Genomic DNA, 24,515 nt, shown 5'->3' with positions numbered 1-24,515 from the left:
GCCATCCTTATCTCCCCATGGAGGTCTCTGCAGTACCTTCCTTCGTGTTCCTAGGAATGGAAAGATCTGCTCAGGAGTTTATTGCTTAACACACAGTGCATCCCCAGTTGAAGGATATCAAACCTGAAGGAGAAAAGAATAAACAAAACCCAAAAAATCAAGCCACCAATCCCTTGTGCTTGCCACAGCCTGGAGAGATTCAACAGGACCCTAACTAGGAGAGCTAGCAGCACGTTTGCATCACAAACTTTATACCATTAAAAACCACTGTAGTTACATATATCTGAGTATCCTGCAAGAATTATCCTTTGTCACCAAGCTCTTGCCTCTAGCAGCAACCAGGCACAAGCTTTTCAGGACAAGTGTCTGTGTTCTGAGGCAAGCATTAAGGTATCCTAGGAATTGTGCTTCATCCTGTGGCAAGCTCGAGACTTCACTACAGAAATTCACCACCTCTGTATCTGTTGTCCAGATCTGTTGCAATGCCTGCAGATGCATGGCTTGAAGACTGCTCTCCCTGTATCGGGTTTGTTCAGCAATGAGGTCAGCTACCTAAAAATGACATCAGCATCCCCACAGAACAATAGCCCATTCACCATCCCAGCAAACAAGTAGAGAACAGATAAAATGAGGCTCAGCAGGGCTCAGAAAGGGAATCTTGACACTGGTCTTGGTCATGTTTTCTGTATGCTGGAAACCACTTATTTCATCCCAGGCAATAACAGGTTACTGTTTCCTTGTGCCCTCCCCAAAGGTATTGTAAACCTCAGTTCACATTTGTTAAGTGCTTGAGATACGCAGTTAAAAGACCAAAGTAGTTTTAAATGTATAGACATAACTATATGTACTTCATAATTAAAACAGACAACAGTGAGTAGTCATAAATATGACCAACTGCTCATCAGTTCACTGCTTTTCTGTAACCCATTTTGCCTTATGCCACCTAGTCAACAGACAAAGACTTTATAACTTGAACTTCAACTAACAGCTCTTGAATTGTGCTCATACATTCTGGTTCTATGTCTCCCTACAAGTAGTCCAGAGTTCTAAACTCCCAGAGACTTGGGCAGCATTCAACACAGGGGTACTTGCAAGGTTACATCCCCTGGTCAGTATAGCTATAAGGATGAAAACAAGGCTCCTTTTTTGTCTGGGATGTGAAGGTGAGCGTGCTGGCAGGTACCCCGATACTAAACAATACAAAGATTACGAGTTCATAAGAAATATTTCTGCTACGTTTTGTCTTTGGTGGATTTTCAACTCAGAACTACAACTCAATTAAGATGGATCTATGCAGCAGCTCCACGTTCCTTAGTACAGAAAAGCCAGCATATTTTCTGGTTATTCCTCACGACAAAAAGGTACCCTAGTGCTTTTGGGCTATGAAGACTAGAGGGGTTTTGCACAATACCAAGGTACTAACTTTGGATTCAGTCCAGTGTGGTTATTAATAATAGGTAATGCATAACATATGTCAAAGCAAAGGCTGTCAAATCTGGCTGACAACTACTCACTTCTCAGTCGTATAACTTGGCAATGTGGATGGTTTTTTTCCATAATATAAAGCAATTCCGATCAACTGCAGATTGCACTTCACAGAAGGTTCAGTTACAAGCAGATGCCATGCTCTCACTATTCATCTGGAGACATATACAGTACGTGAACAGGGTAAAGAACTGATTTGTGATTCAAAATAGTTTCCCTTACTCATCACCAGAGGCAATACAGAGTTGCAGTGTGCTCACCTGGCAAGTGCCACCCTTGTACAGTTTCCTGAGACCCCACAGTCCTGAGGACTGCAGCTCATCACCCCTCATGTGCAGCAGCCCACGCAGGTTTACCTGTGTAACCCCTGTCCCTCCCAGGGGGTAACGGATGCGGTGCCAAGGAGCCCGAATGACAGACCAGGTGAAGTCCCGTACCACCTGCACATGGGGGGACGGGATTGCTGATGCTCTGTGTTTGTGTCTGAAGGTTTCTCTCAGTTGCATCTATGCACACTGCCTTGTGCGCCTTCCTAGCTCTTCCTGGGAAAAAGGCAGGCCAAAAAGACACTTGTATCTCTATTTTAGTTCATAATCAACTTCTGTGTGAAGGAAGCCCACATGGCCTTTGGTGCTTTGGTTTCACATCAGTCGTGTTTTATTTCAGGAGGAAAGGCTACATGATCATTTTGTTACAGTGCTTTACTAATTGCACCACTCACATCCAAATGGGTGGGTACGCCATGTTTTTTCATTAAAAAGCAGCAGCAGCCAGCACTAAGGATCTAAATTTTTCTGGAGGTTTCCATCCATTTAGGAACTGCTCAAGTGCAATGGGCTTCTACAGAAGAACAAACTCTTCACTGTGAGGCAGCAAAGCACACACATGATCAGATTCAGCAGAATGGCACCAGAATGATGCAGAATTTGGCTCACACTAATTTATCATGATTTGTTCCATATTTTCCTGGCCTTGCTGTGAGGTGTTTGGAAATGGTCTAGTACTTACTGGTCACAGACTTTTCCTCCCATTTACCTGTTGCTGCATTCTGTTCCTGCTTGTGGTGAAAATCTTCTTTGCAATCACCAAATGCTTTTATGGCAATATAGAAAAGCTTGAGTCTAGCACATGTGATATCAGTACATCCTCCACCAGCTGAAGAATAAGTTTGTTTACAGAGCCACAAGTTTGGCTACTGGATTTCATGGCTCTTTGCTGATAGCAGCAAACTCTGAATTAGAATGAAGAGTTCCAATTTCCATTCCACATTTGATCTACCAGACCTAAGAGCCTTCTTAATTTAGGAATAAGTGGATTCTTTTTTTCTTTTTTTCCCCATTTAATTTTCAGGGACAAAATTCCAATTCCTTTCCTTACAATGATTAGTTTCTTACTGCAAACGTTGTTCTGAATATGTTAGTGAAGGACTGTTCCCGACATCAGTGGACCTGTCACAGACAGATACAGGTTTGCCCCATTAACAAATCAAAGGGGAAGAAAAGAACTCACATGGAAGAGACATTTTCAAGACTTTTATCATTTGGCCAGAGAGCAAAATAGGGTATCAAGGAAGCAACTTCAAATGTATCCGCAAGGACACCATTGCACTAGGAATACCACTAATGTTTCAGGGCTTGCTCCAAGATGTTCTCGTCCACCACCTTGTGAGGGAGAGTCACCTTCAATGTGGCTTTCTCTTTCATTGCTTGGCAGATCGTTTCATACGCATAGTCATTACCCGACCAGCAGCGTCTGGCAACCTGTCAGAGCAGAAAATCAATGGGTGTGAAAACTGTAGATTTCTCTTGCCACATCCATCTGACACAATATTTGCACAAACACTGGTACCCAATTTCAGGACAACAAATCTTTCAACGCTCTGCCAGTTTCTGGTTTCCTTACTCATTTTGAAAGTAATTTTTGTAATACCTACTTCATTTTTATGAGTAGTATTTGGATAGACTTGGTACATTTTCATGCAGAAAAGTAACATTGGGCAGATAACATTGGTCAAGCCAGGTACCTTGTAAACATTACAAGATTCTCTCACTAAAAATAATTGTGCACTCCATCCCAGCTCTGTAAAACTAGCACTTGCTTTAGATAACTATCATTTAAGAAATCAATGCTTTTGTAGTGGGATAAATATTTCAAAGGAAAGTGTCACTCAATGCATTTTCAAACCATGAAATAAAGGAGCCAAATTCTCTGCCAGCACATAAGGATAAAGCTTTATGGACAGCCATGGAACTGGTAAGTGCCTCTTCCCAGAGCAAAGCCTGCATTTTGATTTGTGTGCAAGCATGATTCCCCAGATGAAAACAAGTCAAGATTTGGCACAAAGGAAGTAAGTCCTTCCCTCTATTCAATGCCTTACAATTATGAATTGCAAATTGGTGTCTGAAATATTCAGGCTCAAAAGTGTTCAAGAAAGAGAATACTTAAGTTCCAATTAAGCAAAATATTTAAGCATATGATTAATGTAAGCCTAATAAGTTCCCAGGATCATAGCAATAACAGTACATTTTCGCGCGTATACTCCAGTTTCTTTCCAGTCTTGTATAGAATATGGGTAGCATTCTCAGATTGTCCTTTTTCAAGACATGTGTGGAGGAGTGGGGCTTTTGCTTGCAATAAATCAGAGCAGTGAAAGATTTATTGGGTTTTTAATAGGCTGTCTCTGATACACAGTGCATGTTAAGGGTTTGTCTTCATTACTCTAATCTACAAATTAATATAATTGTCCTCCTCCTTCTTCCTTAATAGTTTACTAATGTGTTATTTCAGATCTGGGACAGGGAATATGTGGAAATTGTTCCTCCTCCTCTTCTACCCCCAGTCATGCCAGGCCTTATGGAGAAAAAAAAAAAAACATTTAGCTCTAAGGCACGAAGGAATTCTGCAATTCTCTTGAGAAGTAAAACAGAACAGATCACGTCAGCATTGGCAAGGAGCTCCCTCAATACATCAGGTCCTTGTGACGTTTGTGACTGAAACGCAACAGGCTTTGTCATTTAATGGGACTGTGCATCACTATGTGCTGCTGACTAGGTTCCCTGCAAGTATTGAATCAAAACCTCTCTGCCGCTTCAGGGATGGGATCCTAGTCTTAAAGCAGATAGGATCCATCTGGACACCAATGGAATGCAAAAACTCTAATGGTAGCAAGGGCTGGACGAGCTGGCACTTAAATGACAAACCTTTCAAGATACCTAGATCTAGAAGTTAGGAATAGACAAGACTAAAGTTCATATAATTGTCAATTGTATAATGTAGGCAAACAGCAATGCCAGCATGTCTAACAAAATTATCATAAGCAAACTTCCCTTTCAGTTTAAAAAAATAACAAAACATACGCTGAGATATGTGGAAACTATTGGGCTCTAATGTGTTCTAAAGTCAGAGGGGGTGGTCCTGACTCTTTATGGTAAGTTCCTTACCCAAGAATTATTCAGCCTCTTTTATTGACTTAAAGTCCTTTGAAGTTGGTTGGAGAAAAAAACCAAACCAAACAACTCATTGGCTCTAGCGGAATCAAGCCCATAACCACCCATATTAGAAGCAGTGAATAGAATGAGTCACTTGGCCCACTAATACTATTCCTGGGATACAAAAAGATCCCCAAAACTCCTGCCTGAGTGTTCATACTCCTGTTCAGTTAAAAAGGATAGGAGCACTGGAAACTGAGTACCTAAATAAACAGTCCCGGAGGCAGGGGCAAACATATATAATGAGTTTTACTTACTCCATTGGAAACATCCCAGCTGAGCATCATCTTAGCCCGTTCTTCAGCCTCTGTGGATCCATCCAAAACCAAGCCAAATCCCCCATTGATCACTTCACCCCTAAAGAAATATAAATGTAACAGAATTAAAATAATTCAAACCAATCCCACAAAATTCACAGGAGTTAATTTGTTCAGTTGCACTGCAAGAAGGAGGATGAGAACATAGAAATTGTGCTGTGACACTACCAGTGACCTTTTATACTTACCACAAAAAAAAAAAAAAAAAAAAGAAAAAAAAGAAATTTAGCAGGGCAAAGGCCTAGCTTCCTGACCTGCAGCAAACCAGTTCTACCTTTCTTGTAATGCCCAGCTAGCAGTAGGTATCTGCTCCAAGCAGGAGTGCCAAAAATTACGTTTGTGCTGCATCTCCTGAGGACCACGCACTGTACTGACTCTAGAAAAAGTAAAGAAAGGTTAGCACTTCTGATGGGCTGGAGAGTTACCTCTCTCGGGGTATTTTTAAAGGTTAAGCTGTTCATGTTTGCTATGCTAGAGCCTGCCATATAAATAAGATCGTGAGGAGGATTGTGTACTTATTGAAGCAGACAGATGGATCTATTTATATTCTCTCGGGACAAGTGAGAGAGCATAAGTATTTTATTAAAAAAAAGTGTTAACCACCACTTAATGCACATCTGCCTCGATCATTTCAAAAGCAGTCATTCATTTTGTATGAAATACATAGATGTTTAAGGACATCAGTGCCAGCTTTTCAGGAAGCAGACTTATTGGCAGAAGAAGAACAGAAATATGTTAAAACTAACAGATTATACTTGGGAGAAATACCAGTCTGGTTTTAAAAGGACACGGAAAACACGTAGAGCAAAACATCTTGTGTCTGACTTTGGAGTCTGGCCTGCTCAAATTCTTGTTTCTTTGCATATGGTGAATAGTGGTGAATGCAGCTGGATAATTATCTGTTGCCGTAAATCTGTGAGTTCTGGTATTATAACTCAGCATCAGCAATACCTGAGGGACATGGCATATCATACACCACCACATTGGTATGAGAGACTACTAATGGAGGTCCCTGGAGGCAGGATTTTGTCCTCTGTGGTTTATAGTTAATATCATTAATAAGTTTACAAAATTTACATAGAATAACCACAGACATATCCATGAATCAGACAGGAGTTAGGTGTCTTCCAGTCCAGGAAGGAATAGTTTCTTACTGTATATTTTCCAGCAGTAACTTGGGCTTCTCAGGAAATGGGGAAATGAGGCTACACTGGAGCCCCACAGACCTGAGATGATCTTCCTGAAACTAAAAATCACATTTTCTCACTTTCAGTGGAATGCTGTTACTTATGTGACGTTAATTCCCTTTCACTGGTTATGCACACTACCTGTGTGCTAAGTAGGACCTTATCACATACCTGAGCAAGGAACTTAGAGCACCAGATCTCACCATCACAACACCATTCTGTGAATTCCCTCTGCTTTACCACTATCAGATACATCATTATCACAAATACCTTTTCTGTTGAAAGGCAGAGTTTTCTTGAAACTGACAGTTCTCACAGCAGAATGTCAGGGAATGGATCAGTTTCTTATCTTTAACAGGAAAATTTTAAACAAAGTCATGTTTTCAATTGAGATGTTTGAATGTTGTAAGCTCTGACTCTTCAAAATAAAATGTTTCTTTTTGATTGACACTGTCAACACTTTTCAGCCTGGAAATTAATTCCTAGGGTCTTTTTATTGTGTGAAATCTTTCATTAGTTCTGCTCTTAGTCTCATTTTGGGATGAAAACAAACATCCAAACATCTGCATTTCTTGCAAATTCTACTTTTTGAAGAGCTCATGTTGTTACCATCTTCTCCAGAAGAGGGGACCAGACTGGATGACAACATTACAAATTAATTATATCAAGGCCAAGGCCGGTTACCTTACCATATTCTGCTGCTGCTGTGTACAGAGACCAAATTAGCACTATTTTTTACTGCCAAAGTACCAAGCTAGAGTACAGACCAATGATGCCGTTGCAATGTAACTGGGATCACAGTACGAGCACACCTCAGGACAGCCTATTGGCAATATCAGGCAGTAAGAAAATCAGACCTTTGGACCAGTGCTTCCACATGGGAAGATGATGTTCCTTCAGTGGCAAAGATCCCCTCTGTGCACAGCATTCCAAAGAACATTCTTTGAAGCTTAGGCATGAACAGTGAGCGTCTGATCTCACTTGCACTCCATAAATTTAGAGCCTCTCCATCGATTTCCATGGAGTTACTCCAGAGTAAATCAGAATCGCTCATCAGAATCTGCCCGACTGTCTAAAAATCACACATAATGTTTGTTCGGATGGATTTTCTAGCAAAACCTCTCACTTTTAAAGGAGAGCTCTTTGCCTTCGTTAGCATTGGGTCACATTTTTGGGTAATTAAAGAAACATGTGGCATTTTGACCTAAGCTACCTCCTATAATTTCCAGATGTCTCCTTCTAAGGTGATCAAAGAAAACAAGGCCTCTCACAATCAAGATGTCACACTGTCAGCAGTGCAGTTCAATTCTTAAATTGCTTCTGCCTTTTTGTTACTACAGGTTACTCAGGCTCCGTGCTAACATACATTCTCCTGCAAATAAACAGGCAGCAAGAAGTGAATAACATTCATTTGCTGTAATTACAGTCAAGACTATGTTAATCTTAAGTCTCTCAAACAGCACATGTGATGCAGATTCCAGCTAAATAAATATTAATCCTGCTTTTTGTTTGTCCCACAAGGCAGTAGCACAGAAAAATCAGAGGTAAAAGGCACTTCTCTAGTCTCATAGGGAAGACGTGGCAGATCTGTCAGCAGTTCCAGGTGAGTCCAGCCTCAGGACTGGTAGCTGAACACAGTGCAATTGCCATTTCTGAACTCCCTGAACAGAAACTTGCCAATGACAACTTGATTTCTCTCTAATCACGTGCACATTTGTTTGTAAATATATATAAAGCTTCCACATGCACTTACACTTTTCCAAATCAGCTGATGACAAGAAGATTTTATCAGGCACATGGAGATTTCATTATGGCAAAACCAGCTGAATTTTTGGCTCTCCAGAGGAAAAGAAAAACAGGGTCCTAGAACCTAAAGGCATCTGTCTCTTCCAGGCAAAGAAAGTAATTTGTTGTGGTTGGGGGTTGGTTTTGCTTCTTTTACCACCTTTAAATTATTCCTCTCTTCCTCTTTAGAAGGCACAGGGGTGCAGCACTTGAACTAGCCAGGGTGGTGCCACAATTAGTTAAGGCAAGCAGAGCCACCTGCCCTGCCGTGGCTTTCGGGGGCTCTCCAGACCACAGCACCTAATGACATGACATTGTTACCACATCTGAGTCTCAGCATGGTGGCTTATTGAGGCTCATGCAGAGACAAGCCTAATTTTCAGGCTCTGCGTTCTTCACTGAAGCACAGTAATTTAATCACAGAGGGCTATGACTGCTCCCGAGAACAAGGTGAGCAGATACTGTCCCACAATGGCAAGCCTCTGAGCAGCCATAGGAAATGTCAGAAAGAATAGCCGAACCCTGGGTTTGCATCGATATTTTGATTTCAGTGAATAGCCACGTGCTAATTTTCTGATGCATCACATAAACGACAGCACCTCTGCTCTGCCTCGGGGAAGAGCTTCTTTCTAATGATGTAACTTCACTTAAGAAACAACTAAACCAATATAACTATAATTGCAGCGTGGCCAGTGCCAGTTTTCCAGAAGTAAGGGTAGTCTCACCATTCAGCCAATCTCTCTTAGAAATGCTCAGAGGGCTAGAAACATGCAGGAGGGACTGGCCTTACAGAGGCCAGAGAGAGAGGGAATATGATCATTTGCATCCTTAGAGTTAAGCATCATCTATGCACAGAATATTCATGGCATAACTAATTATTTTAGCAAGTCTTACAGTTGCAATTTTATCAGTTATAATTACAATTATCAGTTATTAAAAAATCCAAATATTTTGCACAACATGTAGTGGAAAGTTATTTTCTTTGCTTATATTTCATAAGCAGATATTTTAAAATGTTCAACTCAGCTCAGGCCATTCAGACAGATCTAGTCTCCTGCTGTCTCTGGAGCCTGAGACTGAGATGGCCAAAGCAGATATTCTGGTATGTGTTTTCCATTCAGAATTATGGAAGTTGTGAATAAAATCCCGGCCACAGTGGGTGTTACCACTGAAATCAGTAAAGCCAGATTTTCACTCCATGTGTCTATGCCCTCAGAAATCCTTCCTATCCCACTGTGCAATTTTGCTCTCATGTACCTTCTATTCAGTAGTTACTTCACTGAAATCAAAGGAGTTAAGAGTACAGGAGAGGGAATTCTCCATCTGACTTGAAGGGATATTTTCTAGATCCAGATCATCTGGATGAGTAATAATAAATTATCATCAAATGTCTCTGAGGATAACATCTGCTACAAGTCCTTTGGCTTGCTGTTGTTGGCATATTTGAGAGCTGGATAGAACAGGGAAGTGGGAGGGTTCACTACAGCATTTAACAGGGGGTTGCCCCCCTTTCGACTGGTGACAACACTAACTGAAGACATGACTGTAAATGGGAGAGGCTTTGCTGGACTACGCTGGAAAGAACAAACCTGAACTAAAGACTCTGTAGCATGGCCAGGCTCTCTATTTCCCTAAACCTCTGCCAACCCAGAGTAACCTTTCAGTGGCACATGAAGGAGATTAATTTCGCTCTGTATACAAAAAAAATTCTCTCTTGCTGCATTTCAGTTTAGACATTTCTCTTAGTGCTGCATCTTATGTGAAGGAGGTGTCTAATCAAGTCCTTACTTGGCTGTGGTCTTTTACCTTACCAGGCACGAGCAAGGGGAGAAAAGAAGACTGGGGGGTTTGCTTGCACCTGAGCTGTTTTGTATCAATAACCCCTCGTTGCACTTTAGCACATGGGTATTTATATTGGGGTCCTAAGGTCACAGATTTAAATACAGCTTAAGGGGAAACCTAAACATAATCCATCCACTAACACTCTGGCTGTGCATGTGTGAAGACAACTTTGGAAGTAGGATTTGTTCAAAAAGATCACGGCAGACTTGTCCTTGTTTGGCAAATTAAGTTCTCCAAACTGTGCTGTGGCCAATGTCCAAAACACTTTTTCTAGACATATGGGCATTAATTAAAAAAGCCTCATACAATACCACATTTTACCCTATACAATACATCCTCAACTCCAAACCCATCCTTCCCATGATCATGACACTGCACTTCTCCAGTAATACACATTTTTTCTGCAATTCCCCTCCTGTGTCTCCTCCCCATGCACATACACAGCAGTGGTAACAGGATTCAGGGTCCAGCTTTAGAAACGTAAATAATTTCTTACCAGCCAACTCCACCACCGTTGTGCAATGCAACCCAGGTTGCTCCTCTGAATGCATCTCCTACAAAATTTTGTACCGCCATGTCTAGGAAGAGAGGAAAGGCGTTATGGCTCTGACATGCTGCATTTGGGGTTTTGTTGTGCTTCCGACTCCTTCCACTAACACCTTCATTTGGGCTGTGTGAGGGCAGTGTTGGAGGCAGGGTTTACTCACAGCTTGTCTCACAGATACACACCGAGCATCTCATTCTTGGGAGGAACAGGCAACAGATATTTTCTTCCTGCTCTTTGCCCCTAACACTGGAGGAAGCAAATGCCAATTTCACACGGAGGTTTGTGAGGACTCTGGTGCTTTCTGCATTTGTGATCCAATTCAAGCAGCTGAAGTACCACTCCTCAGCTGGGAGATACCTCCTGAGGGTGGAGAGAAATACAATCCTCTCCTTTGGGATGCCTGATTTGTGGCAGAACAGGTTGGACACATTTGTGTGGAGGGTTTCAAAATGGGGGGGAACACATGGAAAACTACACAATTTGCGGTTCTCAGAAGCCTGAAGCACTTTCAGATCAGATTGCGGAGTTAATTCAGCCCTGTGAAGAGAGCCAGTCTAAGGATAAGGAGTTGCATTTTGGCAACACAGTTGGTATGAAAGTGAAATTGGCCCCAATTCTCTGCACATGGGGGAATTTTACGCTGAACATGAACTACTGAAATCACAGAGGTTTCTTTTGTTCTAAAAAAAATGAAGAAAAATAATTTAGCAGACAAATGTCATTTGACTAATGTCAAATGTATGATTTCCACAGAAACATGCACTAGAATTTTGTATGTTCCCTACAAGTTGTGCTAGAGGATATATCTAGAGGTGGAAAGAAGTACACACAGAGACTAGCAGGGTAAAATTTACTGAAAACAGTTGTCCAGATTTAATTCAGGATGGATTTAGTAGATCATTTGCTGTGCTTTTAACAGCAAAAAATAAGAGACAAACAGCAATATCCCCACCAGCCACATCTGCAGACCCGCAGTTGTTACACGTCTGATGGAAAAATGAGTTTACTTGAGCACTAATCTATGCTAAACCCTGTCAAAAGCCCCATTATGACATCTTTTATCTGGCATTATGTCACTTTAATAACCCAATTATCATAATTACAGTGCTGTCAAGAGGGAATGGGAGAGATCAAAATCCCCATATTCTAAAAATGTACAGATTTCTTCCTCATCCACTATCGTGGTAAGAGTGGAGGCTGGAGAAGGAGCCTCACAAGTGGACTAACGATGCAATTACATGCTGCTCCTTCAATTTGGTAAGAGTCACTAACTGTGCAAATGCCTGTGCCGAACTACACTTTGCCAAGCAGCGATGACCCATGTTTGCCAAGGATCAGGCTGAGGTACTTACTGCAAAACAAAATAGGACAGGCAAACACTCTGGAAAATTCCTGTGTGCTAGAGAGGAACCAATTTCAACTGAAGTAGCTCAAATATGGTGTTAAAACAATGGGAAAGAAGGGAGAGAGGAAGACCTAAGATGTTATTTTATTACCTCCAGAGGCTCATCTGGTAAAACAGAGTTAGGCCTGGATTCAAAGACCAGTAAAATCAGTGGCCAACAGGCTTTAGATAAGCCTTTAGGGAAGGAAAATTGTTCATGTAAATCACAAAATGTAAAGTAAAATACATAACACGATGAGCAATGGGGTTTTGCAAGCCTTGTTTCTGTTGCCCTCTTCTGAGGGCATTGCCTGAGGTTTACTTATGTTGTTAAGCCCTTTGGTGGAGACATTACTTTGGAGTGCTGTTCTCTGTGCAGCTGCACCATTTTCTCACAGCTTGTCAGAACCAAACATTATTCAAGGCATCTATCCATCTGGCCTGTTAGAACTAGCCAACATACTCAAAAAGTGTTGAAGTGGGACTGATGGACACAGCTAAAAGCCTCATTTCATCAGGAAATACAGTTAAGATAGCAGGGAACTTTTCTCCTTAAAATTGAGCCATAATTTGGTACTATTATGAATACCCATAATGGAAGTAATTCAATATACTCAGCTACCTCTATCATAATTTCTCTTTCTACAGCAGCTTGTACCCTCCAATCTCAAGCTGCTTTGTGATTGTCAGCTCATGACATGCAGAAACACTACTGGGCTAAAGCTATTATCATAATTTCCACTTCATGGACGGAAAATTGAGGAAGATTTAGGTTACGAATTGCTTAGTGCTTCACTCATTTTCTTTCAGGTCTCCAATCTGATACTTCTTGCATTTATTTTTCTAAAGCACCATTTCACAAACTTAAAAGCAGAGTCTAGTTAGCTCAGGTCAGGTGTGCAGAATTAAAGGCTCCTTTTGTACAGCAAACCTACATGATTTGCCCACAGTCACACTGTAAGTGAGCAACAAAGCTTGGAGTCTAATCTGGAACACCTGACTGCCATTCTTATGCTTTTACTATCAAAGTGTGTTCTCTTATGACCAGAAGAGTTCCCTTCAGAAACTCTTCTTGAGTCCTCAAGCAGTGAAATGAACACAGCTGTGAATCTTTTCACTTTAAGCAAAATACTATTGTAGACCCGATTTTGATCTTGTGGATCCCAAGGAAATATAGATGTAATTCTGCTCAGATCACTTCTTTGAAACAGTGAGGTGCAAAATTAAAACCAAACAGAAGATACAGTCCTCCAAGATAGACTGCTCTCCATTTACATTCAGGTAAATCTGATGCATCTTCATTGAATTTTCAGCATTGTTCTGGACCTCTCCTGTTTAACTAGCTCCACATTCATCTCTATCACTATTAAATCCAACAAAGCTTCTTAAGAAATCTGATTAATTAGGATTAAAGGGTTAAACAAAAACATTTTTGAAATGTTGCGTAAAACCTCAATTTATCTTTTAAAGCAATTTCCTCATTTGCCTGGACAGAGAAGCCTCAGCTGCTCCGCTGACCTGCACAAAAGGCTGATCCATCATAAATGTTTGATGTTTCTCTGTAAGGACTGTCGGTCCCACTCACATCGTGGTGATCTCTGCTGAGGACTACTGGAGCCTACAAAAAACCAAGGACAAGAAAATGGAATCCTTCATGGACTGTCAATGTTATTGAGGATCTTCATTTGCTGAACTCACTTCTGTCTTAATTTCAAATCTCAGCTTTGTCCCCTCTCCTAAACCCCTGAAACACCTTCTCTGACTGCTATTATTCATTATAAAACAGTTGTTCACACGCTGTTCATGAAAGCCACCATCCTTTCAAAACTAAGAACAAGAGCTTGTTTTTATGCCAACAACATCCTCCAAGGAGGGCAGGGAAAGGAAGGGAAGCAGTATGGTTATTTCATCTGAGCATTTCTTGGCTGAAATTTCAAAGGTATTTCAGTATGCAAAAATCTTCATTCAAAATAGTTCTTGTTTACTGTTGAAAATGAAAACTAACAGTAAGAATTTTTACACTTTTTCATTCTTTTGGAAGACTTCAAAACTAAAAATAGGATAGCAATGAAAATCAGTTACTTCATACAGCTCAAACAAGTCCATTCTTGATCTGGAATTTAATTGACAGTATGAATCTAGATCAGCTTGCAGGTCTTCATTATCATTTGCCATGCTTATGTAAGGATAATTCACTCTTGGCATGGTGTGGTCTGGAATTAGCTGTTTCTGTTTTATGCTGGCAGTGAATTAGAAAAATCATTGAAAATAGACATGAGCACCCAGCTTGCGAGAAGGGGAATGGAGATTTGTAGAAACAAAATCTGAAGGTCCTGGGAGTCTGACCTTGTCAGTTGTAGCTCCAAGGGAGTGCTCTGTCTGATCAGGTTTATTTTTTAAGACTAGCTTGCAGCAATGTTCATTTTGAATCCTGAGAAGGTCAACAGCATTTGAAATGTTTTAATAAACATCTGAGTAACAAACCCCAGACCTTTCCTAGCTAGAATCCATTCTAAGTTTTACTTGATTTTGCCCCTTTAAAAAGGGTAATTGTAATTCAACTATAAAAGAGATGAAGATGAATGAGCAAGCATGCCTTGGTCTGATGCTGCAGTACACGCAGCAAGTAATGGGTATAACAACTGAGTGGTGTCTTCAGGCTTTTGGTCCCCCAGGATGTCACATGGTACATCTACCTACAACACTCATGAAGAACTTAGAAAATCCCTATGCAATCTTGCCCATAGTATGTACTTTTGGTCAGTGGGATTTTACTCTGATGAGCAAGATATTACTCATTATGCACTAGAGTGGCATTTTCTTCATTCACATATGCAATGTAAATAAAAATTGACTGCAGAGCTGGCTGTAGCCATAATATGGCTGACAGCGAGGGACAGAGGATAAGATGCACTGGGCAGTTGGCAGGGTCTCTTGTTACTTTTAATTTTGGAGGCACTGCTAAGGAGTTACTGTCCCTGCCTCGTGTTTTCAGCAATTCACAGCATGTTATGTTGTGCTTATAGATGCCCAAATAGAAAATAAGGTGGACTCCCACCGTGAAATAAAAGGTAGCATATTTTGGAGTTTCTAAACCAGTCTCTCTTCTATTACGTAGCACAATACTGGTGACAGACAAAGCCCAAGACTGAGCTCTAATACATGCGAATAGAATACTGGTCCCATACAAACAGCAGGCACTTCTGTTCTCACTGGGTGAAGCTTTCTCCTTTCCCACCTGCCACCCCAGCCGCAGATATTAAACACAATTACCAGACCATATCAAGACAAAAAAGACAAACCTTAATCCTTCCTTCAGAAATCGCTCGATTAATAGCCACAGCTATAGACACACGACCCCTCTGATCAGAGTATAAGATTCTAGCTTGAGAGCCAACAACCTGGAAAATAAAAATGCCAGAGCGATAAGGTTCTCTGTGCAACTGGCTTATCTTCAGGCCCCAGATAAATGGAGTCACAAGATTGACCCCTTCTGTAGGAGAAAGTGCAGATTATTTCTTCATCAACATCCAGCTTCCAGAAAAAAGAAATTAAAATCCCTCTTTGAACTGAGTTTTATCTCCACTCACACAATCAGTGAGATGTATTGCTGTATTCAGCTGCTACTGTTCAATAAATCCCACTTTTTAAACCAACCTGATTGCTAGGCTATAATCCCCCATCAACAAATCCCTTATCAACAGCTGAGAAGCAGAGGTTTGGAACCGGCATTGGTGGGCTGGAAGGGAAGAGAAATATGGAGACAAAGAATGGCAAAGAACATCTGTCCTGCACAGCTATGTTCCTCTTCAGCTTTTACCCCACAGACCAACCTGGCTTCCAGATGAGAGGAGCACATGTGAGCCCTACAGTGTTATCAGTTAGCTTCACAGTGAGAGCCTGCCCTAAAAGAAAAACAAAGGATGCTTCACTGGCATCCTGGTTGCCACAATGCAAAAGGATAGCAATTCTTTGGCCTCATCACCTGTTTTGGAAAGTGTACTGGGAACTGCAGGCATGAAGAGGTCAGGCCAAAGCAACGCCAAGAAGGACATTTTGAATAGTGCTCTGGAAGAAAGGTAGTTACAAATGAGGTGGATGGAGAAACATTGACATGTTTCACTCCAGGTATGAGACTAGATATTGCTGGATTATTTGAATATTTCCAGATGAGGAAGTGAAGGGAAAGAACTGCTTCAGCTCACCCTGAAACCCTGCTGTGGATAGAGGCTTAAGTAAGTTATCAGCACTGGGACTTACAGCCAGTGTTTGCATTCATGCCCATTCCCACTTTTCACTCCAGCATTCAAAAACTGCATTCTGGACCAGGAGTGGTCGCATGTGCTGAAGGAGGTTGTGCACTCACCAAGCTGTGCCTGCCAGCTTCCCGAATCCAGCGGATGTTGTCGTGGTACTGCTGCTTCACAGATGTGCTCACTTGCAAGAGAAAGCAAGAAAGAAAAGAGGTTTTGAAAATGAATGCAATGTGCTCTAAATTTAATTTAATTCATCTGACAGCACTAGGAAGTGAAATTCTACTCTTGGATACAAGCACGCATATAGGAAATGCTGTATAGAATCCTCCGTGCAGCTGATGGAGTAACTGGTACCATATATTTAGAAGGATGTAGGAGATGTTGCCTAGGAGGCAGCTGGAATAATAACTTCCATGCAGATCTTTAGCAAACTAAATTAAACCTTGAAATATGGGTTACATGTACTGTTCATTTTTGGTCACCTGGCTTTCTGCCTACTAAATGCCCAACCCTTTTCCGAGACTTTGCTAAATTAGTAGCTTTAGCAAACTCCATGACATTGGATACCACAGCCCAGTCTTGCATCGGGTAGTAAATAACTCCTTTGAGTCAGCCAGCAGAAATTCTCAGAAGCAGCTGGCAATACATACTCGAGGACAAGTTACACCAACGCTGGGATATAGATTTATAGCACAACAGTTGCCCTGTACTAAAAGGGCCAACATGAATGTTTTTATCCCAAGATAAAAGTGAGGTGTCTCATCCTACAAATTGAGGTATGTTGTCTTGCATTACTGTGGAGCACAAACTACACAGAAAAACCTATTAAGGAGTAGCTACTTTATGTGTAAATCCATCCTACACCTTGGTTAGATATATGCATTGTTATCTGAGAAGAGAATTCTATATAATGATTTTATATTCTCCAGCTTCTCTTCCCAGTTATATCTATGCCATTCCATCTCAATCAGCCAAACCACAGGAAAATAAGAATAAAGATATTTGAAGTGAAAGACAGTGAAGTATGGTACGTATCAGTGAGATACACAGTGACCTCAGTGCAATCAGCTGCCTCCACAGGCATGTAGCCACCATCTGTAGCAAGTGAGGAACAAAAGGGAGAGGGAGTATCGAACGGGACAGAAGCATTGTCTTACTGCCTTAATTTTGGGGGCTTTTCTAGTTATGCCTTTCCACACAGGCCGGGTGTGTGCTCAGAGGAGGTTACAATGGCTGAAGAAGTTACTGCCTGTAGGCTCGGTCTCTATGGGCTAAGCAACATCACATTACCTTGTCCTGAGCGACATGGTCAGCTACCATGGCTCAGCTGCCATGTGGGAACATGCTAAGCCACAGTGACTTGCTCATGCGTTAGAGTTTCAAGGTACAATCATTTCTGCAGATGCCAAGATAGCATGTTCCCCATCAATTTCCAGCTCTCACCTATCTTCAAGTCAAATTATAATGTACATATAACGTCACAGAATCATAGCATACCAGGTTGGAAGGGACCTCAAGTTTCACCTGGTCCAACTTTTCTTCGCAAAAGCACAGTCTAGACAAAACGGCCCAGCACCCTGTCCAGCTCAATCTCAGAGTGAATCTTAAATCTGAAACTTAGGTTTGAAAGTCAGTCAAACTGGAGAAACTGCACACTGTAACTTGAAATTGTCCCCAGTAATTGAGAAGAGTGTTAAAAGACTACTGTCTTTCCACTAGGCAATATGTCAGCAGATATGCACAGTAAAACTAGAAAAAGGAAAGAGGAAAATGCAAGATACTCATATCTAATCCAGGTCAAACACATTGTTAGAGGGAAATGTAAAATATACTCATTCCTGCAGAGGCAGGCCTTCCATACAGAGCGTTTTAATGATCCTAAAAAGACCTGTCAGTGCTTTAGGTGTTGGGTCCAAGTGATAGCTTCTAAACTCTGCAATGAGGATTAACATGTCAGCTCTTAGCTTCACAGGGAGTGAAAGATGAAATCTCTGCTCGTGCTGTCCTAGGAGGATTGTGCTACCATTCATAACCTTTAAGGAAACACCTTCTAGAAGGTAATGGGTAGTGTTCGCTTAGGTTATTACAGATATTTAATGAGAGTTTACAGGACTTACTCTAGAAAACCGAGGAGAGAATGAGTTCCTTTCTATCACTTTTATAAGCTGTCTCAGAGTCCACTTACTGTATTTTATACTTCACAGTGCACACACTTATAGAAAAGATCTTACTGTCTGTTAATTCTACAGAACATATCCAGAAGATAAACCAGATGAGAATACTGGCTACAAGGACATATCTCAACACAGCACATAGATCCTTTAGGTTGGAAAAGACCTTTAAGATCATCAAGTCCAATCGTTAACCTAACCCTGCCATCCCACCACTAAACCATGTCCCTAAGCACCTCGTCCGCCCGTCTTTTAAATACCTCCAGGGATGGGGACTCCACCACTTCCCTGGGCAGCCCGTTCCAATGCTTAACAACCCTTTCTGTGAAAAATTTTTCCTAATGTCCAACCTAAACCTGCCCTGGCGCAACTTGAGGCCATTTCCCCTCGTCCTATCGCCCATTACCAGGGAGAAGAGACCAACATCCACCTGGCTACAGCCGCCTTTCAGCCTCCTCTGTCCTCTCAGCCAACTCCAATAAACAGTCACATTCTTGGTCCTAAACTGTGGTGTGTCCAAAGTTGGATTTCATCAGTTATCCCTGGGGAAGTAAAGAATCCTCCCTTTTATTTAGCCTTACATCCTGCAACTGAAAAATCTTGCAGCTCTCTAGAAAGACCTTAACTTCAGATTAGCTCCACATGTGTCTCATTTGCTAATTTGCTGCCCCCATTTCCACACCCCAACAGGAATACATTTTGAAGGTAAGCAAGCTACTGTGTTGCTTTTGGTATTTCATAGGTCTTTGTACTTATTTAGGGTTTAAAAGGTACTAGAAAGCATTGTGCACTCAGAGGAACAGTCCTCATCAACACAGAGATTGGCTCCCTTTGCTCTTGGGAGATTTGTATTGTTGTTATGCATCAGCTCAGCCTTCAAACTACCACAGAGGTTGTAAATCCAAGTTCTACTCCAATCATCAGTACTGCATCTCTCATGCAAAGGCCAAGTTAAAAGCTCAGGTACCTTAGGAGTAGAAGCAGATAATGAAACTACATAGGACTTTTCCCACAGTTTGTGAGGTTTACGTGCAAAAATTCAACTCCACAAAAGGAGAATAATGTTTAACATTGGACTCAAGGCCAGGTCAAAAGTTTAGACTTGGAATGCAACAGACTGCAGCTCTGTGGAGTTTTCACTCAGCCATCATAACAAATTCTTTTATAAAATTCACAGGTAGGTTCAGATTTTAGATGTGTATTGTCTTTGAGGATATCCAGACCCTGGAATTTGGTCCAAGCCCGGGTCCATAGGGAGTGGACAGCAAGTGGAATACTCAAGAACATGAATCCACAAATGACTGTTTATTTTCTGGCTAAATTCTGATTCATTTCTCTTTGAAATCCTATTCCCCTTGTCCTGCCAAATTCAACAGCAAATCCAATAATAGCCTTGCCCTTAAGCCCATTTTCACCTGTTGGGATTTTTGAAATTAATTTTTTACTTAAATTAAGAATATCATGTGAAGGTTCAATGTTTTTTGTCTGTGGAAGAGACTTCTCTCCCCAGTTTTACATCACCATCTACATAAACACCTACATACTATTGTACACACGGTAACGGAGTTATTTCCTAGTCTCACAACGCAAACCATCCAAAGGTCTTGCATCAATTCAGTCTTGAGAGAAGATGACTGGAGATTACAATACATGGCAGAAAAATTACTGCAAATTTTTGAAGATAGATCCAGCATTATAGTATTGGATTTCACCCTCCCATCAAAAAAGCTGAGGGACCCGGTTTACAAACATGAAAGTTTCAATATCCATAGAACAGGGGAGGCACTTCTGGGCCATCACATTAAAAACACCTCACATTCCAGTGTTATTTCTTTAAGATGACTCCTAAGGGAAGTTTAAAAGAACAGACAGACCCAAGAACCCTGCAGGGTCAGAACCACTCTATCAATAATTCACCTCTTGGGGAGGAAGAGGAAGCTGGACACCAGCGTTACATCATAGGAAGACAACAGTAGTTTTGTTTCAAATGAGACATATCTGAATCACAGAATGGCAAGGGTTGAAAGGGACCTCAGAAGATTGTCTAGTCCAACCTCCCTGCTAAAGCAGGTTCACCTAGAGCATGTTACACAGGACATTGTCCAGGCGGGCTTTGAATATCTCCAGAGGAGGAGACTCCACAACCCCCCTGGGCAGCCTGTTCCAGTGCTCTGTCACCCTCAAAGTGAAGAATTTCTTCCACATATTCAACTGAAACCTCTTATGTTTCAGTTTGTGCCCATTGCCCCTTGTCCTGTCACTGGGCACCACTGACAAGAGTCTGGCTCCGTCCTCGTGACATCCACCCTTAAGATATTTGTACGTGTTGATGAGATCCCCTCTCAGTCTTCTCCAGGCTAAACAAGCCCAACTCCCTCAGCCTTTCCTCATAGGGAAGATGCTCCAGTCCCCTCATCATGTTTGTTGCCCTCCTCTTGACCCTCTCTAGGAGTTCCTCATCTTTCTTGAACTGGGGAGCCCGGAATTGGACACAGTGATATATCCTTTTCAGAAATACCACCCTAGATCCTAACAATGCTAACTGTTCCAGAACAAGTAGGAGAGCATTCAAAATCTTCATGCTTCTATTCGTATTTCAATGATGTATTTCATGAAAGAAGCAACAAATATTTCAGTATTACCAGATAAATATATCATGCTCTCCTCCCCAAAAAATATGCTTTGGATTTATGATCCATTTCCTTCTTTGATCCTGAAAAGCACAAAGCTCCACTCTCTCAAAACAGAAGAGCTAAGGACTTCAGTGCTAGGGGACAATGACACTTTGAGTCTGCTGTCCAGCTACTGTAAAAGCAGACAAAGAAAGGGAAAATGCAACCTGGGAAATTAGAATTCATGTTTACTAACAAAATTAGCTTTGTCTCAGTTCCCATTCCTAAGCAGGGGATAAAGAAAGACCTCAAAATTGTAATCACAAATAAATGACACTGGATGGAGCACCACACCCATGAAACCTGGGTTTCCTGCCACTGATGCTTGCTAGCCTCTTAACTTCCCTAGATTTCCATGCCTCATTCACCTGTGAGACAGGGGCAAAGCAATTCGCCTCCCTTAAAAAACTGTTTGAGACCTGTTAATGAAAGATAGTTTGCCTGGAACTTTCAAGGTGACAAAGTACAGGAAAATCTGTAACAAATTAAAAGAAATGCTCTTAGTCAAAATTGCAATGATAACTTTGGGATCAATAACCTCTCTACATGGTGGTTTTATATTTTACCTACTGATTACGCTCCTTATTGGAGTTTGGAGAACAGTGAACTTTCCTGCCCCAGGGAACAGGCAAAAGAGTGCTTTCTACAGTTAGAGCCAAAAGCAATCACACATTGTACAACTGTTCCCTTTTCTCTTCAAAAGCACCCCCCGTGATGGGGGGATGGGATGGTGTCTTACCTCCCTGACGTATAGAGTCTTCCAGCACGGACATGGCAATTGAATCAGTGGTAGCAAGATCCTGTGGGTCACCTGAGGTACAAACCCAGCGGAATGGCCCAAATCCCAGGGAAAAAATGTCCCTGGGAAGAGAACATGTTTCATTAAGAGATAGTTGAAATTCTTGCCTTATTTATCCTGGCTGCTAGCAGTGCTTTTCTTTCATTAGCTGGAGAGGGAAGAATTTGAAACATTTTCAATGAACTAATCTAAACAGAAGCATCAGGGACCATTAATTGAGAAATTAAACAGTGCTGTTTCACACAGCCATCAACTGGTATATAAAAATACAGTCAGGCCAGAAATTTGATAGGAATGTTGAGCAGTTCAATAAAACAAGTGCATCAGATGAATTGTAATTTTTCTTTTGTTTCATCAGATATTCTCTCCCTGCTGCCTGGTCTTTTTGTCCTTAAGCCAGGCTAGCTCAGTGCATCTACACTATCAGACAGGTGTAGGTGCTGAACAAGTGCTTGAGTCCAGACTCATTTGCTGCCCACATTGTTTACACACAATAGTAAGACACACTTCAGTTGAGTTCCACAAGAATAGATCTGGTTGGTGCCTCATTCTATGTTCAAGCTCTTATTTGTATGATATAGGCAAGCTAAGCATGACTCAGAGGCAAAAGGTGTTATAAACCCAGTCCCTCAACAGACCTCCTGAGCTCAGCTTTTTCTACAAGCAGCATGCACAGCTTGGGTAAGAGGTGCAGTTGGCAATATGGGCAGAAGAGTGTCCTATTTCAGATGTGCTTTTAATGTCAGTGTAGACATAGGCTTTGATGATTTGGAATCGAGCTCTACTGCTCCGAAGAGACAAGCTCTTCACTTTCAGCACCCAGAAGTGAAATTGCATATAGTTACAGTTTGAGGCTGTGACTTGGCTGTTCTCGAGTAGAACCACTTAAGGAAAATTGATGCAACAAAAGAGAAAATGCAGCTATTCATGTAAAGGACTGAAGAGTTATGATTTGGCAATGCTTTAGCTTACTGTTCACACATCTGGTGTCTGCATTCATAAAACCTTTTAATTCTAAAAAGGATAAAGCTTTATACCAAATTATCAAGACACGCCATGCCTTTCAGGACAAAGTATTAGCAAAACCTCTGCTATGAGAGTTTACTTATGTTAATCACATACAACATGTCCCTCCAGGTCCGGCTATTCTTCTCCCCTGTACACAGGAAAATGCAAGGAGTAACTCTAAGGAAGCCAACAGAAAACATGAGTATGATGCTTAGAGCCAACAGGATATCTTCCTAAACCACACTGGGCATTACTGCGTAGTGGAGAAAAATAAGACTAACTCTGGCATAATACCTGTGAGATAAATTTTCCTACTGCTACGGTTGACTCCTTTTCATCATTTATAGTACACTGCCAGATTTGCACTAAGTAAAATCTCTGTACTACTCTCCTCCTAAACAGAGGGGGTCACAAGGGACTTGAGAGCTTTATTCCCAACTCTCCTCAACATACCCCATGATGTGCTGAACGTAGGAAGGATATCGAAATTCTGTTTTATTGGCTCCTTTTTTCTCAACATCAGCACCTATAAAATAATTTTAATAGTCAGTGACTTGATGAAGAAAAACTATAAAAACGTAAAATCCGACTGCACCTGGGTTCCCATGAAGGCTCTAGCTCAGCCACAGAGGAAGTCAGGGGTCTCAGAATGAGAAAGAGAGGTACTAAAGAGTTAGCATAACACAGTGCTCAACCCTTTAACTACCAAAATATACAGCTGGGATGATGCATGCAGGATTGCCCTTGTTTCCATCTAACAACTCCAGGATCTACTCACCAGCCCTTTGAGCTTCCAAGAGAAAAGCATTGCCATAATCCCAAAAAAACATGCCCTTATCTGCTAGTCTGTTAATAGCAGCCACATGTCTCTTCAGACTGAAATAAAGAACAAAATAGTTATTCTTGAGATTGATAAAATATCAAAAAGAATAATATAATGAACTCACTAAAGGCATGGGAGTAGGGGGAGACAGATGGAACTGAAAGACCCCAGAGAAATTCAGACATAAACCCATAAGATACCAACTGAAATGCTTTCAATCTCTGTACAGTCATTAAGGGAACTTAATTCATTACCAGAAAGGGGTCTCATCTTTCAGCAAAGAAATGCAGCCAGCTCTGAGGATGGAAGGTAATGACAAAAAACAGCCTATACAAAACTGCAAGAGTTAAGAAGTTCACAGAGAAAGTGAGCAGACACAGGAAAAACTGAAAATGGCCAAACATCACTGTTCTGGCCTCTCCCTTGGCCAAACCAGCCCACTTTTCCCTTTCTTTCCATAGCCCAGGACTGCTCTCTGATATTATTTCCACTTAATATTATCCAGTTCTAATCTGAATGCATAGTTGCATACAGACTTGTACATGCATAGGTCTAACCTCTTGAAACTCTAGAGAGGTAAATCAACGCCTAACAAAATTGGATTTGTTTTAGGGCATACCTAGCTTGTCTGAAATTAGTCCCCCCCAGAAATTTACCTTTCTGTCACCTTTGTCTTAGAGTAGTATGATACAAAATTGGGAAACTGGAAAGCAGGTTGTATGTCCCTCATTTGAAGTCAAATAGATTATAT

The 24,515-nt window shown here is 41.3% G+C and overlaps 1 protein-coding gene across 1 annotated transcript in view; it reads right to left on the bottom strand.

Annotated features, from left to right (window-relative positions):
- Window positions 1–3,104: 3,104 nt before the first annotated feature.
- UROC1 (urocanate hydratase 1) overlaps window positions 3,105–24,515 on the bottom strand; it is a 43,642-nt gene continuing 22,231 nt past the window's right edge. Inside the window, exons 12-20 of the mRNA XM_009639216.2 lie at window positions 23,720–23,817; window positions 23,395–23,467; window positions 21,874–21,995; window positions 16,402–16,472; window positions 15,338–15,436; window positions 13,554–13,653; window positions 10,601–10,682; window positions 5,231–5,330; window positions 3,105–3,245 (exon numbers count right to left, since the gene is read on the bottom strand). Of these exons, the coding sequence (XP_009637511.1) occupies window positions 3,105–3,245; window positions 5,231–5,330; window positions 10,601–10,682; window positions 13,554–13,653; window positions 15,338–15,436; window positions 16,402–16,472; window positions 21,874–21,995; window positions 23,395–23,467; window positions 23,720–23,817 (886 nt within the window). The remainder of the gene's footprint in view (window positions 3,246–5,230; window positions 5,331–10,600; window positions 10,683–13,553; window positions 13,654–15,337; window positions 15,437–16,401; window positions 16,473–21,873; window positions 21,996–23,394; window positions 23,468–23,719; window positions 23,818–24,515) is intronic.

The sequence above is a fragment of the Egretta garzetta genome, unplaced genomic scaffold, assembly GCF_000687185.1.
Source record: "Egretta garzetta isolate BGI_Z169 unplaced genomic scaffold, ASM68718v1 scaffold215, whole genome shotgun sequence".
Lineage (NCBI taxonomy): Eukaryota > Metazoa > Chordata > Aves > Pelecaniformes > Ardeidae > Egretta > Egretta garzetta.
The sequence above is the reverse complement of the archived record's forward strand: the minus strand, read 5'-3'. Positions and strand labels throughout refer to the sequence as shown.